Here is a 14,124-nt window from a genome sequence, read left to right on the forward strand (position 1 = left end):
CTCCTTCCACACATAAACGGGAGTAGCATCCCCTCCCTCCCAAACCTCTCAGGTAGAAGTCTGTGTGCAAAACCAAGCTTCTTCCGTTGCCCTCTTTCTCCCCAATCCAGGAGTCTGCTGCATCCCAGTGGACAGACACACGAAGAACAATTTTGCTTTCACAAACTCCTCACCACACACACCCTTCACTCTACAGAGACATCGAAGCTCCCAGGAATGGCAAGCACTTTCACCTTCAGATTGTGCCATCAAACTTGAAAGTCTGTGATTGCAGTTCCTTGGTGGAATTTGCACACCCGTCCTTGCAAAAGACAGTCATTTAATCTGTTGCAGGAGAACTGAAGGCTGTTCCATTCCCACACCCATGCGTTGAAATAATAATAATAATAATAATAATAATAATAATAATAATAATACACAAATGATCTCAAGCTGATGCTACAGCCAGTTAGAAAAATGCAACTTCTTTGCCCAGGAACTCTCGTCTGAGTCTTGCCAGACTAACAAAGATGCCAGTGTCAATTGGAGGTGCATGGGCACATGTTCCGGTGTGTGCGTGGCGGCTGTTGCATAAACACCCATGCAATTTATGGCTTCAATTCACGCATGTCTCTGCATGTAGATCCATTAGCCAATGGATAACAAGTTCCTACAAGAGGAACAGGGACAAAGGGACACCACATACACACATTGCCACATCACTTCACTGCACATATTCCATTCCTCAGCAGTCTTCTGGGAGCTGAACACTGTAACTGGCTGAAATTTGTGCTTGTTCTCTCTCTCTCTCTCTCTCTCTCTCTCTCTCTTCCCATCTCTCTTTCCCCCCACCCATCTCTCTCTCTCTCTTTCTCCTTTGCTTCTTCTAAGCAGGTGACCCTGAGAACTGTAACACTTACTTGGGAGCCAGTCCCATGGACCAGGCAATCGAAAAGCTTCAGATCCTGCTCGGAGCCTCCCCCAGCTGAGATGTGCAGGGAGGATAATGCCCTCGCCTTGGGACTGTCTCAGCCCACATAAATACACACGTTTGCCCAACTGCGCAGTGTGCTTGACCCCAATATATACAGTGAAGGTGGGGGAGAGGAGGAGGAAGATAGACAGCTTAAATTTCCCACTCGTAGGATTCCTGCTGGCTAGATCTGGGGGCTCTAACTGTGTCAGGGAGGGTAGCCCACCACCCCAGCTCTGAAGGTCCCTGGGCATGAGCTGCTGGCAAAGGTCCCCTCTCCATCAAGGAGCGCCTCTGCTTCCAGAACCAGGGAAGCAAATCCCAATCTCCAAAATCACACACAGGACACCCCCAGAAAAGTCTGGGCATAACTGGGGAAAGAGAGGCTTTGACTAACTGGCCAGCTTCACCGTCCCTTTGGCTGGGTAGAAGTTAAGCAGAAGGTCACCACCAGCTCATCCTTCCACCAACCCAAATAGCACTTTTTAACATGGAGATATATATTGAAGCCCTTCCAATAACCTATATCCATATTTCCAAGTTCATCCCCCCCCCACATACACACCCTGCCCCAGATTTTACCAGATGAAAGCATTTGTGTCACAAACACCCATATATCACCTCCCCTTCTCCAACCATCCCCCACCCCCGTTGAAATCTCTTACCTGGTAGCTAAAAACCGATGTATCCACATTGTCACGTCTGGGAACCCAGAAGAAAGGGGGGATCAAATTTTCACAGCCCCAGCCATCTGTGCTTGGTTGGGGGGGCGTTACTGGATAAGAGAGGAGGGGAAGGGTTTTCAGGTTTGGATCAAGGGGGAGGGAGGCGATCAATAGAGAGAGAGGAAGAGTTTCCAAAAAGGGGGGGGTTGATTTTTTCCGGGGGGGAGTACCGGCGGTTCCCCCTATTTCAACCCCTAAGGATTAAACGGGGGGTCAGTTGCTTATTTCAGACCCCGCATGGCACCTTCCCCCCTCAAAAGTGTGCACCCAAGTTTGTTTGGGTTTGTTTTTTTCTCCGGGGAGGGAAGAGATGAGGTTGAAGGCGGGGGGGGGTCGTTTGGGGGGTTCTACAAGGGGGGCAGTCCGTCCAACTCCTCCCCCAGCTGGGGGGAGAGCGCCTCGAGGGAGCCCCCCAGATCCATGGAAAGATGGGGGGGACGCCGATGTCCTTCTTTGGTGGATGGGGAGGGAGGGGGGAGGAAGTGGTCAGCCTGTCGAGGTGGGGAGGGGGTCGTCTGGGTTCAGTGGGGACGGCCGGATCGCCGCAGCGTGGTCCTCAGCGGGGCAAGCTCAGCCCCGGCGGGCTCAGCGGCATCCGGGCAGCGCTGGCGGGGCTCCCGGAGTCCGTCCGCCCGTCCGCCAGCTCGGCTCAGCTGCTGCTGCTGCTGCTTCTGCCGCCACCGCCGCCGCCGCTGCAGCGCGTTGCCTTCTCCGATATCGCTCGCTCGCTCAGCCGCCGCCGCCGCGTGGTCCAGCCCCGCCTGACGTCACCCCCAGGAGCTAATAGGGGGGCTGAACCCCGTTATCAGTACGCAACCCCCCTTGCTCCGGCAGCGATGCCGGTGAGGTGGGGAGTCGTTCAGGGAGCCGCGGGAGGAGGCGCCTTCGCGCAGCAGGGCGGAGGATGGTCGCGTTCCACGAAGTCTGGTAGACTGCTTCTGAGCGAGGAGGACCGACGGCAGCTGGCAGATGGCCGGCTTGATCTCCACTGCAAACAGACCTGATAAATTTGGCGTGCTTCTTCGGAGTACATCAAGATGGGCTATTGGAAAATTGAGTCCAGGATACGATCAGTGGATATAATAACCCGATGAAGATGTCGACGCATCGATGTCGATGCAGTGTGAGGCAAGTTGTGGGAAAACGCAAATCCCACGCTAGGGATCGTTAGGAAAGGAATTGAAAATAAAACTACCAGTAGCATAAGGCCGTTGTGCAAATCTCTCGTGCGGCCGCATTTGAAGTAATGCTGTGTACAGTTCTGGTCGCCTCGCCTCAAAAAGGAGATTGTAGAGTTGGAGGAGGTCGAAAAAGCAACCACCAATATGACCAAGGAGCGACTCCACTGAGAGGGAAAGTTGCAGTGTTTGGGATTGTTTTGTTTTGAGAAAGGGTAAGGGGTGAAATGGCAGAAACATATTAAAATTATGCACGGCATGCATATAGAAAAGTTTTCCTCCCTCTCTCATAACTCTAAAACTCGTGGACATCTAATGAAGCTGAGTGTTGGAAGATTCAGGACAGATAAAGAGAAGCCCTTCTTCATGCAGCGCATCGTTAAACTGCGGAACTCACTGCCACAGGAGGAACAGCAACAGCCACCAACGTGGAGGGCTTTGAAAGAGGATTAGACAAAATCACGGAGGGTAAAGCTATCATTGCCTACTAGCCAGAATAGCTATGCTTTGCCTCCACTTTCGGAAGCAATGAATGCTCCCAAATGCCAGTTGCTAGAAACCACAGAAGGGGGAGAGTGCTCCTGTGCTCAGGTACTGCTTGTGGGCTCCCCAGAAGAGCAGATGCAGATTTAGGGGAGCACAACTGTTTCTTCCACACTGGGCGTTGAGCTGAGAGGGCACTGCAGGGGGCGCCGCAACAACAGCTTGGAACAGAAGGCAAGATGCGGGCGGGGTGGGGGGGGTTGTGTGTCCCAAATTTTGGCATCGCACAGGGTGTTGCTGGAATTTGAAAGACCAAAGTCTGCCACTGCAGAAGAGGCATAGCTGGTAGAATCCATTGCCTGATTATTTGGGAAACTTTGTATGAGTCAATGCTTCACCATTCCTTTGCAGCTGCACTGTATCTTTGTACTTTTGTCTTTCCAGGCTGATACACTTTATTGTTAAACTCCCCCCTTTTTCGTTAGGTTTGCACTTGACTGTTGTTGTTAATTGATAAGATAAAATAACCCGACAGCCCTCTCCTCCATGAATTTGCCCAATTCACTTTTAAAGCCATCTAAGTTGGTGGCCTGGGATGCGGGTGGTGCTATGGGTTAAACCACAGGGCCTAGGACTTGACGATCGGATGGTCGGCGGTTCAAATCCCCACAACGGGGTGAGCTCCCGTTGCTCAGTCCCTGCTCATGCCCACCTAGCAGTTCGAATGCATGTCAAAGTGCAAGTAGATAAATAGGTAGCGCTCCGGCAGGAAGGTAAATGGCGTTTCTGTGCGCTGCTCTGGTTCGCCAGAAGCGGCTTAGTCATGCTGGCCACATGACCCGGAAGCTGTACGACGGCTCCCTTGGCCAATAAAGCAAGATAAGCACCGCAACCCCAGAGTCAGCCACGACTGGACCTAATGGTCAGGGGTCGCTTTACCTTTATCTTAAGTTGGTGGCCATCACTGCCCCCTGTGGGAGAGAGTTCCATAGTCTAATTGGGTTCTGCATGAAGAAGGAGTTATTTGCTGCTTCACAAAGATGCCCACAGGAAGCCAAGAGGCAGGCCACAGAGGCAACAATCCACTTTTGGTCTTGGTTTTCAGAGCTAAAATATATCTGAACCTGCAAGGTCTGTTGTCCTCTTATACCTGTCGATACACCTGTGTTCACAGGGCATTGGTTTAACTCTTCACACAAGGGATGAGTAACTGGAGGAACCTCAGTGTGGTGTAGTGGTTAAGAGCGGTAGACTCGTAATCTGGTGGACCGGGTTCGCTTCCCCGCTCCTCCACATGCAGCTGCTGGGTGACCTTGGGCTAGTCATACTTCTCTGAAGTCTCTCAGCCCCACTCACCTCACAGAGTGTTTGTTGTGGGGGAGGAAGGGAAAGGAGAATGTTAGCCACTTTGAGACTCCTTTGGATAGTGATAAAGCAGGATATCAAATCCAAACTCTTCTTCTCTTCTCTATTGGACCACAGTTTCCCTGAATTTTTGTTTAGTGTCTCTGTGTTTGAGAGAGACAGAAGGAATAGTTCCTAATCGCTCTGCACTGAGACAGTATGTCAAGAAGTCAGGACCACCCCTCTTCCCACCACAAAAGCCTTGCAAATTAGCCGCAATTCTTGCATTGCAGGGCGGGTGGACTAGATGAGCCTTTAGGCTTACTTCCAACTCTGCATTTCTAAGATACGGCAACATTTTATTCAATATATTGTTGCACGTCAATTGTTTAAAATTGGAATGAACCAACACAATGATGAATAAAATACGGTGTGGACTGAAAGCAGAACGTATCGCTAAGCAACCTGATGTGACTAATACGACGCTATAAGTTGTCAAACACATTTCAACCATATGGTTGTCTTTGGTGGGAAATGTTGATAAGAAGATGAGCTGCTTGGGTGTGCGCACTGTTCCATATGTACATTCATATCAGGGCTGGTGCCATTGCAAAAATGAGATTGCAGAATTAATTTATTATCTCACTTACACTCCCCCCATATAAAAACAGGTACATGCATTGTGCGATTGTTTATCACCCTTTTTGGGTTGCGTGTAGAAAAAGTTGCTAATAATGCATCACTTCGCAGAGGTTAATTAAAGGCTTAATCAGCCTTCTCCAGCTTGGTGTGCTGCAGAAGTTGAGGGACTCCCAAGTCCCATCAGCCCTGACCAGGATGGCCAATGGTCAAGGGAGCTGGGAGCTGTAGTCCTGCAACCTCTGGAGGTCATCAGGTTGCTCATCCCTGCGTTGAAAGAAGTCAACTGATGGGAGTTGAGCAACATCTGGAGGACCAAAGGTTCTCCTATAGAATCATAGAACTGTCAAGTTAGAAGGGATCCCAAGGGTCATCTAGTCCAAACCCCAGTTATGCAGGAATAACAGCAAAATAATTGCTGACATGCAGCCTCTGTTTGCAAACCGCAAATGAAGGAGAGTTTGTGTGACAAAAATCCTGCAAAGTTTGTTACAAAGCACGAAAAGTGGAGCAAGACTGCTCTAAAGTCAGCTGCTTTTCTGTGTGGGGAAGGTGCCATTTTATGGCACAACCCTATGCATATTTACTCAGAAGTAAATCCCGTTGACGCTCAGTGTGGAGATCCTGAGCCCTTAAGCTTCATTATATTCAAGAACAGGACTTCAGGGCTCATAAATCTTCACACATGCACATGTGCATAGGAATCTCCTTTGACCTTTCCTTCTGACATTTATCATCCTTCTGACATTATCCCATCACGCCCCCCAACTCCATTATGTTTGGTTTAAAAGAAAAAAACTTTAACAGCATTTTAAAAACACACCAAAACTAACCATACTTTTAGCCCACCCTTCCTTCAAGATGGTTTTGATCATCACAACAACCCTGTAAAGTAGGCTATACGGAGAGAAGGTGGCTGGTAGGTAGACCTCAAGCTTGTCATTCCTAGATTCTCAAGTTTCTTCCTATCCATGTCCTGTTAAGACAGGATGGGAAACCTGCAGCCCTCCAGATGTTGGGGAACTGCAACTCCCACCAGTCCCAGCAAGCGTGGCCAAAGGCCAGGGATGATAGGAGTCATAGTTCGCCAACAAGTGGCAGAGCATAGCTTCCCCATTCCTGTGTTAAAGAAACCAAGTGAGGGTGGGGGTGACGCTGGCCACCTCCATGGGTTGGAGGGACTGTAACTTCACTGGGTGGTGCTTGCACAGGGCAGGGCAGGGCAGAGCGGCAGTGCCTGGATGGGTATTTTTCAAAGGTTGGCCAGGAGGCTGCCATAGAATATCACTGTGTGGAACAGTGTCCTAACACTGGGCACATGGGTAGCTCGCAGGCCACTGCATTTTTGACAGTATTGCTGAGAAGATGCATGTTGAGACCTGCCGGTGGAACCAGCCTTCTGAAGATAGATAACCTTGGAGCAAAGACAGATAATCTCGAAGACAGATAACCTTGGAGAGAAGACAGATAACTTTTAAGTGAAGACAGATAAACTTGGAGCAAAGACAAATAAACTTGGAAATAAGACAGATAACCTCGACGTGAAGACTGATAACCTTGAAGTGAATACAGATAAACTTGGAGCAGAGACAGGTGGCCTTCAAGTGGCTGGAACTGAGGGCAGTAATCATATGAGAAATCTGGGACATTTTCTTCCAATAATGTCTATATATATATATATATGCAAAATCAGTTGATTCTCATGTATCAAAAGCCTGCAGTATTATTAATTTGATATCTCATGTCTCAGATCAACTACACTAAACATTTAATTACTTTGTTGTATAATATGGATCTCATGACTCACTTTTGTATCACTGTCTACAGTTGTGGGCAAATACCTTTGGTTAAAATCGTCTGGCTCATCTGCCTGTCACCCAGTCGCCTGTCTTCTTGAGCGATTGCCTGGGAAAGCTTTGGGCTGTGCAACAAAGAATGAGCCTGAATGTGCATTGAGGTCATTTTAAAAAGAAAAAAAATGAGAGTAAGCTTGGACAACTGAGTGTAGAGCTCAGTGTGAGATGTACCAAGCCAGGATTCAGCCCTGCAACACAGCAAAGTGTCATGGAGTTGCATGCCATTGAACATGTGCAGAGCGTCAAAGCTCATCACTTCCTGTGGAGTTAGTATCAACTAGCCACTCACAACTGTGTTGAAAGTGTCGAAATAAGGAAGGACTGTAGTTCCATAGTACAGCATCTGCCTTGCATGTGAAAGGTCCCAGCTTCAATCCTCAAAGGCATCTCTAAGTAGGGCTGGGAGAGATTCCTGCCTGAAACCCTGGAGCTCCAGATGCTGCCAGCCAGAGTAGACAACACTGAGCAAGGTGGACCAATGACCTGACTTAGGATAGGGCAGCTTCCTGTGTCCCTATATCCCAGCTGAGATAGAACTTGTCACATCTAGATAAAATTATTATCAAAGTTTAGGCATTGCTTTGCTGCAAACACTAAGAGTTTCATTTTGTCTAGCACTTTGGCCCTAGTCTCAACCAGCAGGATTGCCAGCTCAGCCCCATGATCATGGGTGCCAGAGGCTGTGGGTGCCAGGCAGCATGCATGGCCCCAGTGCCAAAGTTTGTGGGGGCCCAGCCACTTCATAGGGAATTTTGTAGATGTTTGGGCACCCAGGGCACCAAGGAGCCAGCACCTATGTCAACCAGCCAGGTGTGCCTGGGTGAGCTGCAAGCCACACATGATGGGAAATAGCCACCACCTGTTGTTTGGCTGCAATAGCCAGTCCTCTCAGATATCCTGCTCTTGAACATGGAGGCTTCACTTAATTAAGACTTCTAACAGCCACCTGGGGTAGCAGCTTCAGACAGTAGCAGTGGCCTCTCAGCAGCTGCCCAGACATGCCACCTGCCGACAGACCATTACACTCGAGTGATGGTTATGTGTTGTAGGAAAACAGGTGGTGGATATTGGAGGGGTAGATGAGTGCTGAGGCGCCTTAGGAAGGCAAGCTACGGACTGGACTGTGGGCGAGCGGAGGGTATCTAGGAAAGGAAATCCACCAGCCATGTACTTCTCTTCCATTGCATGTTAAGAGCCGTCCTCTGTTCAGTCGTCTAAGAGCACAAGGGGGTGGGGGAGAGAGAGAGAGAGAAATTGGGATCGGGCCGAACGGTGGAGTTTCCATGGCAACTGGGAGGAATGTTCTCACCCGGATCCCCAGAGAAGAGGAGGCAGCAAGGGACAGGGGCAAAATAGAGCAGGAGGAAGGCATTCAGGATGGGTCATGCTTCAGAGGGGCACAATATGCCCCCCTTTAAAAAAAACAAAAACCCAGGGGGCTGTGGCACAGAGTCTCTGGCAGGCTGGTGCTTGAGTCAGGACGAAGGTGTTACATTCACGAGTTCTGACACAAGCGTTAAGGAAATGTACTTAAATAATAATACGTACCAAGCATCTCTCTCCCCCCCTTTTTTTTTGGGGGGGGGGAAGGGTGTTGAAAATGCAGCAAAAACTGGAAGCAGAGTGGAGGGAGCCATATAGCAAGCCATCCTCAGGTCACCTTAACTCACCTAAGTCATAAGATCTGGGCTGTATCTATTTGAAACCTTTCGCAAGCCTAGTCTTGGAGTCTTTACCCTGCCAGATAGTCGAACAGCGTACCCTTATTGCAGATAGCCAGGTGAAGCTAAGACAGCTTGGACAGGATAAGGCCAAGGTGATCTGTTGACTAGCAGGCTCAGCCAGTGATTCTTTCAGACCAAAATGTTCAAGGTGATGGAGAGACTCTCATACGAGGAAAGTTTCCAGCTTTGGGGACTTTTTAGTTTAGAAAACAGACAACTAAGAGGGGACATGTTAGAAGTTTATAAAACCGTGCAAGGCATGGAGAAAGAGGATAGAGGAAAGTTTGTCTCCCTCTCTTACAGCACTAGAACTTCATGGACATCTAATGAAGTAGAATGTTGGGAAATTCAAGATAGGTAAAAGGAAATACTCCTTTACAAATCATAGTTAAATTATGGGACTCACTCCCACAGGAAACAGTGGTGGCCACCAACTTGAATGGCTTTGAAGGAGAAATAGACAAATTCATGGAGGAGAGGGCCACTGAGGGCTACTAGCCAGGATGGCTATGTTCTGCAGCCACAGTTAGAGGCAGCAATGCTTCTGAATACCAGTCACTGAAAACCACAGTAGGGTAGAACATTTTTGCACTTGAATCCTGCTTACGGGTTTCCCACTGGGGCACCTGGCTGGTCCGCTGCCAGAGCAGAATGCTGGACTAGATGGGCCACTGGCCTGATTCAGCCAGGGCCGGCCCACTCATGAGGCAAATTGAGGCAACTGCCTCTGGTAGCAGAATCCCAGAAACAACAGATCCGGCCTCCAATGAATACATCATCTGCTGTTGCTGCCACTGCTAGAATGGCAGTGATGGCTATGGCACCTTTGAGGCTGGATCTACCACTTCCTCACCCACCAACCAACCCTCCCTCCATGTTGCCTCTACAGTGGCAACTGCTCTCCTGGGGTGTGGACCTACCCAGTGTGATTCAGAGCAGGCCCCTTTCCTCCCCATGGTGGCCTTTGATTCCCACTTCAACCATTGTGTAAGGTTGATATTCTTCCCCTTGTTCTGGATGTAGATATTCACTCACCCCTCCTTCCCTGGGAGTGGGCACCAGATTGTGGTTTGCCTCAGGTGTCAAAATGTCTTGAGCCAGCCCTGGATCCAGCTGCAGGGTTCTTCTTACATTCTTATAGGCAGCTTGCACCTTCAGAAGTTTCACGATTCTGTTTCTAATCAGCGGATGTCTTGTTGCTTCCTGCTAAAATCCTGCAACGCTTCTTACCACAAATGTTCTGGTTTATTTTAATTTGTTTGCCCTACTTTTGTTATGCTTAAGTGGCTGTGGTTTTCCTACATTGTACATTGGTGTTATAGTCCATTGTTTTGCATTTGCATTGTTGTTCATCATCTGGAACACCATTTGATCACAGACAGCATTGTAGGAAAAGTCTCTCCAGATGGGTTTCAGCCTCCTAGATGGATGAATGTATGGCAAAAGAAAACACTGTAGTACCTTAGACTAATAAATTTATTATGTTATAGGTTTCCATAGACCACAGTTCTCTTGAGCCCTATATCTGATGAAGTGGACTGTATTCCATAAAAGTGTATGACACAGTTAATCTTTAAGGTGCCAGAAGACTGGGGGGGGGGGGGGGAGAGAGAGGGAAATGGGAAGCTCAAATGCATCCCCAAAACTGAGGATGGAGAAATTTTGGTTTGTTCCAATTTTGCATGTGTTTGCTCATGTTAGACTTTGTGAAAATGGTGCTAATCTGGCCCTTACTCTGAGTAGAAATTAATAAACTCTCCACCACAAGAAAAAGTTTCAAAGCTTTACTGCAAGCAGTCTTAAACTAGTTACAAAATAAATGTTGCAAAATACAAAATAACACATTGCTCTTAAACAAACTAGGACTGCGGTCCAGCTTTCTTTTGGACCTTAATACAGTGTAAGAACTGTCCTCTCTCTGGTCCTAGAGAGAGATCCTATACAAGCAACTCGCTTGTACCAACAGTGCTGAGCTGAAATGCTGACTCCAAGGAATGACCAGGACACTGAGTTCTCAAGTTTCATCTCTTCCTGTTAGAGATCCCAGCCTGGAATTCCAGGATGAGACATCAATCCACCCAAATGCCCAAATGGAAATATCCACCCTCTTTCTTGCCTCATGTGTTACAGTTATACCTCCTGCCTAATGCACATTAAACTTATATCCTTAACAATTCATACAATTTCTGCATTAATCTGTTTCATATCAAAACAATATTTCGGGTTATTTGTTTAAAACAGAGCACACACACACCCCACACAAATAATAGTACTGGTTGGATTGTATCAGGAATAAGAAAATAAAGATTATGCCTGATATATAGGAACAGCTGGAGCATAACATAGACTTTTCTGTGAAAACCTGCTGCTCAGAATTGTAGAAATAGTAATTGAATTCTAGGCCAGTCCCATTAGCCCTTGTTAAACAGGATGCCTCTGTCCTTAATACCTTTTTTGGGGAACTGCTCTTTGGCTTAATAAAGTGTTGAGACTAAGATTTGCTGCATCCATCGGAATATTTTATTCAGTAATAAGATTTAGAAACTCGCCCTTCACTAAGTGGTCCCAGGGTGGGATGCGTATATCATTAAAATTATATTAAATCCAAGGAAACAATCAGCAAAGCATAAAATAAATCAGATTCTTAATAATCTGGTCTGCTAGATCCTGTGTTGCCAGGCACAGGGTACAAGTTGTAAGACTGAATGATGGGCAGATACCTTTCCCTTCTATTCTCACCTTAGCTCAGAACCCAGCACCTGACCTTGGGCAAGGCAGGACCATAGAATCATGAAATTGTAGAAATGGAAGGGACCCTGAGGGCCATCTAGTCCAACCCCCTGCAATGTAGAAATTTCAACTAAATCATCCATGACAGATGCCCATCCAACCTCTGCTTTAAAACGTCCATTGAAGGAGAGTCCACTGACTTCTGGGGGAGACCATTCCACTGTCAAACAGTTCTTCCTGATGCTTAGTCAGAATCTTCTTTTTTGTAATTTGATGGCATTGGTTTGGATCCTACCCTCCTGAGCAGGTGAAAGCAAGCTTGCTCCATCTTTCACATGACAGCCCTTTAGATATTTGAAGATGGCCATCATATCTCCTCTCCGTCTCCTCTTTTCCAGGCTAAACTTACCCAACTCTCTCAACCATTCCTCGCAAACCTTGGTTTCCAGATTCTTGGTTATCTTGGCCACCCTCCCCTCCACATGTTCCAGCTTGTCAATACCCTTCTTAAAATGTGGTGCCCAGAATTGGACACCACATGTGGTCTGACCAAGCCAGAATAGAGTGGTTCTATTACTTCCCTTGATCAGGACACAATGCTTCTGTTGATGCAGCCTAGAAGAACATTAGAATTTGTTGTTGCTGCTGCTACATCACCTTGTTGAGTCATGTTAAGCTTGTGGACCCCTAGATCCTTTTCACATGTACAGTGGTACCTCTGGTTACATACGCTTCAGGTTACACACTCCGCTAACCCAGAAATAGTGCTTCAGGTTAAGAACTTTGCTTCAGGATAAGAACAGAAATCGGGCTCCGGCGGTGTGGCGGGAGCAGGAGGCCCCATTAGCTAAAGTGGTGCTTCAGGTTAAGAACAGTTTCAGGTTAAGAACAGACCTCAGGAACGAATTAAGTACTTAACCTGAGGTACCACTGTACTGCTAGCAAGCCAGGTGTCCCCCATATTATATTTGTGCAGCTGGCTCTTCCTGTCTTAGTGCAGAACCTTACATTTGTCTCTATTGAAATTCATTGGGTTAGTTTTGGTCCAGTTCTCCAATCTATTAAGGTCACTGTTCTTTCTTCTGTGGCATTAGCTAACCCTCCCAGAAGCTAGCAATCTAAATTCTCGACAGAGGGATAAGTTGCAGAAGAAGAATGTGCAAATGAAGTTATGTTTTGGTTGGGCTTAAAAGGCAAAGGATTCATGGAAAAGAGGATTTAGATAAGGAGAGAAGTGGCATCCCAAAGGAACCAACCTAGGAAAAAAAACTAATGCAATTCTAGGCTGCATCCACAGAATTCTAGTGTCCGGATCAAGGAATGGAATAGTAATGGTGCTAGGGACTGAGATGCCTCTGAAGTTCTCCTCCTCCAGATTTCTTCCAAGGTTTTGATCTGATCTAATGAGGGGGCCAATGCATTCGAAATAGTTCTCCGTTGGAAAAGAGCAAGATAGAAGGATACTGCAGAAGGAAACGAGTCTATTATTCTATGAAATGGTTTAAGTAAACAGATGAGCATGCATTGCTAAACACATTCAAGAGACAGGGTGAAGTTAAGTTTGGCAAGTGGTAACAGTCAAGTCTGGCAGAGCTGAAGAACTTTGCTGCTTTTACTGATGCCTGTCTGGAAGAGACCTTGTCGTGCTGGAACCAGGCCCTGATCACTTATTGCAATGCTGGGCATCAGCTGAGAAGCCTTTGAAAAGTATCTCGTGGCTAATTTCTGTCCCTACATGTAAATATCAGGGGAATGTAGGTCTTATTTACACATCCTAGCTTGATGCTCACGGTGCAAATGAATCACTCCATTTCAACACTATAATCCAGTGGGGGGGAGTTGTCACTGGAGAGATGGTTCTGCTCCCTCACCTATTTTATTATTCATCAGAGATGTCAAGAAAATGACAGTGTTGGTCCCTAGCAACCTGATGGTTCCTTTGAATTCTGTCTGAGAAACAGTCACCTAGACGTGTGTGTGTGTGTGTGTGTGTGTGTGTGTGTGTGTGTGTGTCCCCTTTTCTTGGAAAGGAACAACTTTTGTCTTATAAGGAAGGTACCAGTGATGGGGAAAATTCAGACAAACAGGGTCTGAAACATTCTCAAATGGAATGTGGATTGGAACGGATTGTTCTGCTGCAGCCACAAAACATCAGAAGAGCCTGCTGGATCAGGCCAGGGCCCATCTAGTCCAGCGTTCTGCTCCCACAGGGGCCAACCAGGTAGGAAACCAGAAAGCAGGACCCAAACACAAGAGCACCCTCTGCACCACAGGTTCCAGCAAATGGTATTCAGAAGCTTAACTGCCTCCAACCATGGACATGGCAGAGCATGGACATTATGGCTAGTAAATATTGGCATCCTCCATGAGCAGCCTTTTGGATCTGACCAATGGTCCATCTAATCCAGCATTTTATTAATGTTAATTTATTTTAGGGTGGGATTTTAAAACTATTTTTATACCATCTTTCATCTGAGGGTCACAGGGCAGTTG

General features: G+C 47.3%; 1 protein-coding gene across 4 annotated transcripts in view; it reads right to left on the reverse strand.

Annotated features, from left to right (window-relative positions):
* Positions 1 to 2,844, reverse strand: part of AJAP1 (adherens junctions associated protein 1) — a 120,872-nt gene extending 118,028 nt beyond the window's left edge. For 2 of the 4 annotated variants that reach the window (XM_028740443.2, XM_028740441.2), the window contains exon 1: positions 1,618 to 2,843. In XM_028740443.2, coding sequence (XP_028596276.1) covers positions 1,618 to 1,646 — 29 coding nt within the window. In that variant the 5' untranslated portion in view covers positions 1,647 to 2,843. Of the gene's footprint in view, positions 1 to 899; positions 997 to 1,617 lie in introns of those variants that run through there. The other 2 variants (XM_077931465.1, XM_077931464.1) reach the window with 2 other exon arrangements.
* Positions 2,845 to 14,124: the final 11,280 nt, after the last annotated feature.

This window comes from Podarcis muralis, chromosome 7 (assembly GCF_964188315.1).
Source record: "Podarcis muralis chromosome 7, rPodMur119.hap1.1, whole genome shotgun sequence".
NCBI classification, from domain to species: Eukaryota; Metazoa; Chordata; class Lepidosauria; order Squamata; family Lacertidae; genus Podarcis; species Podarcis muralis.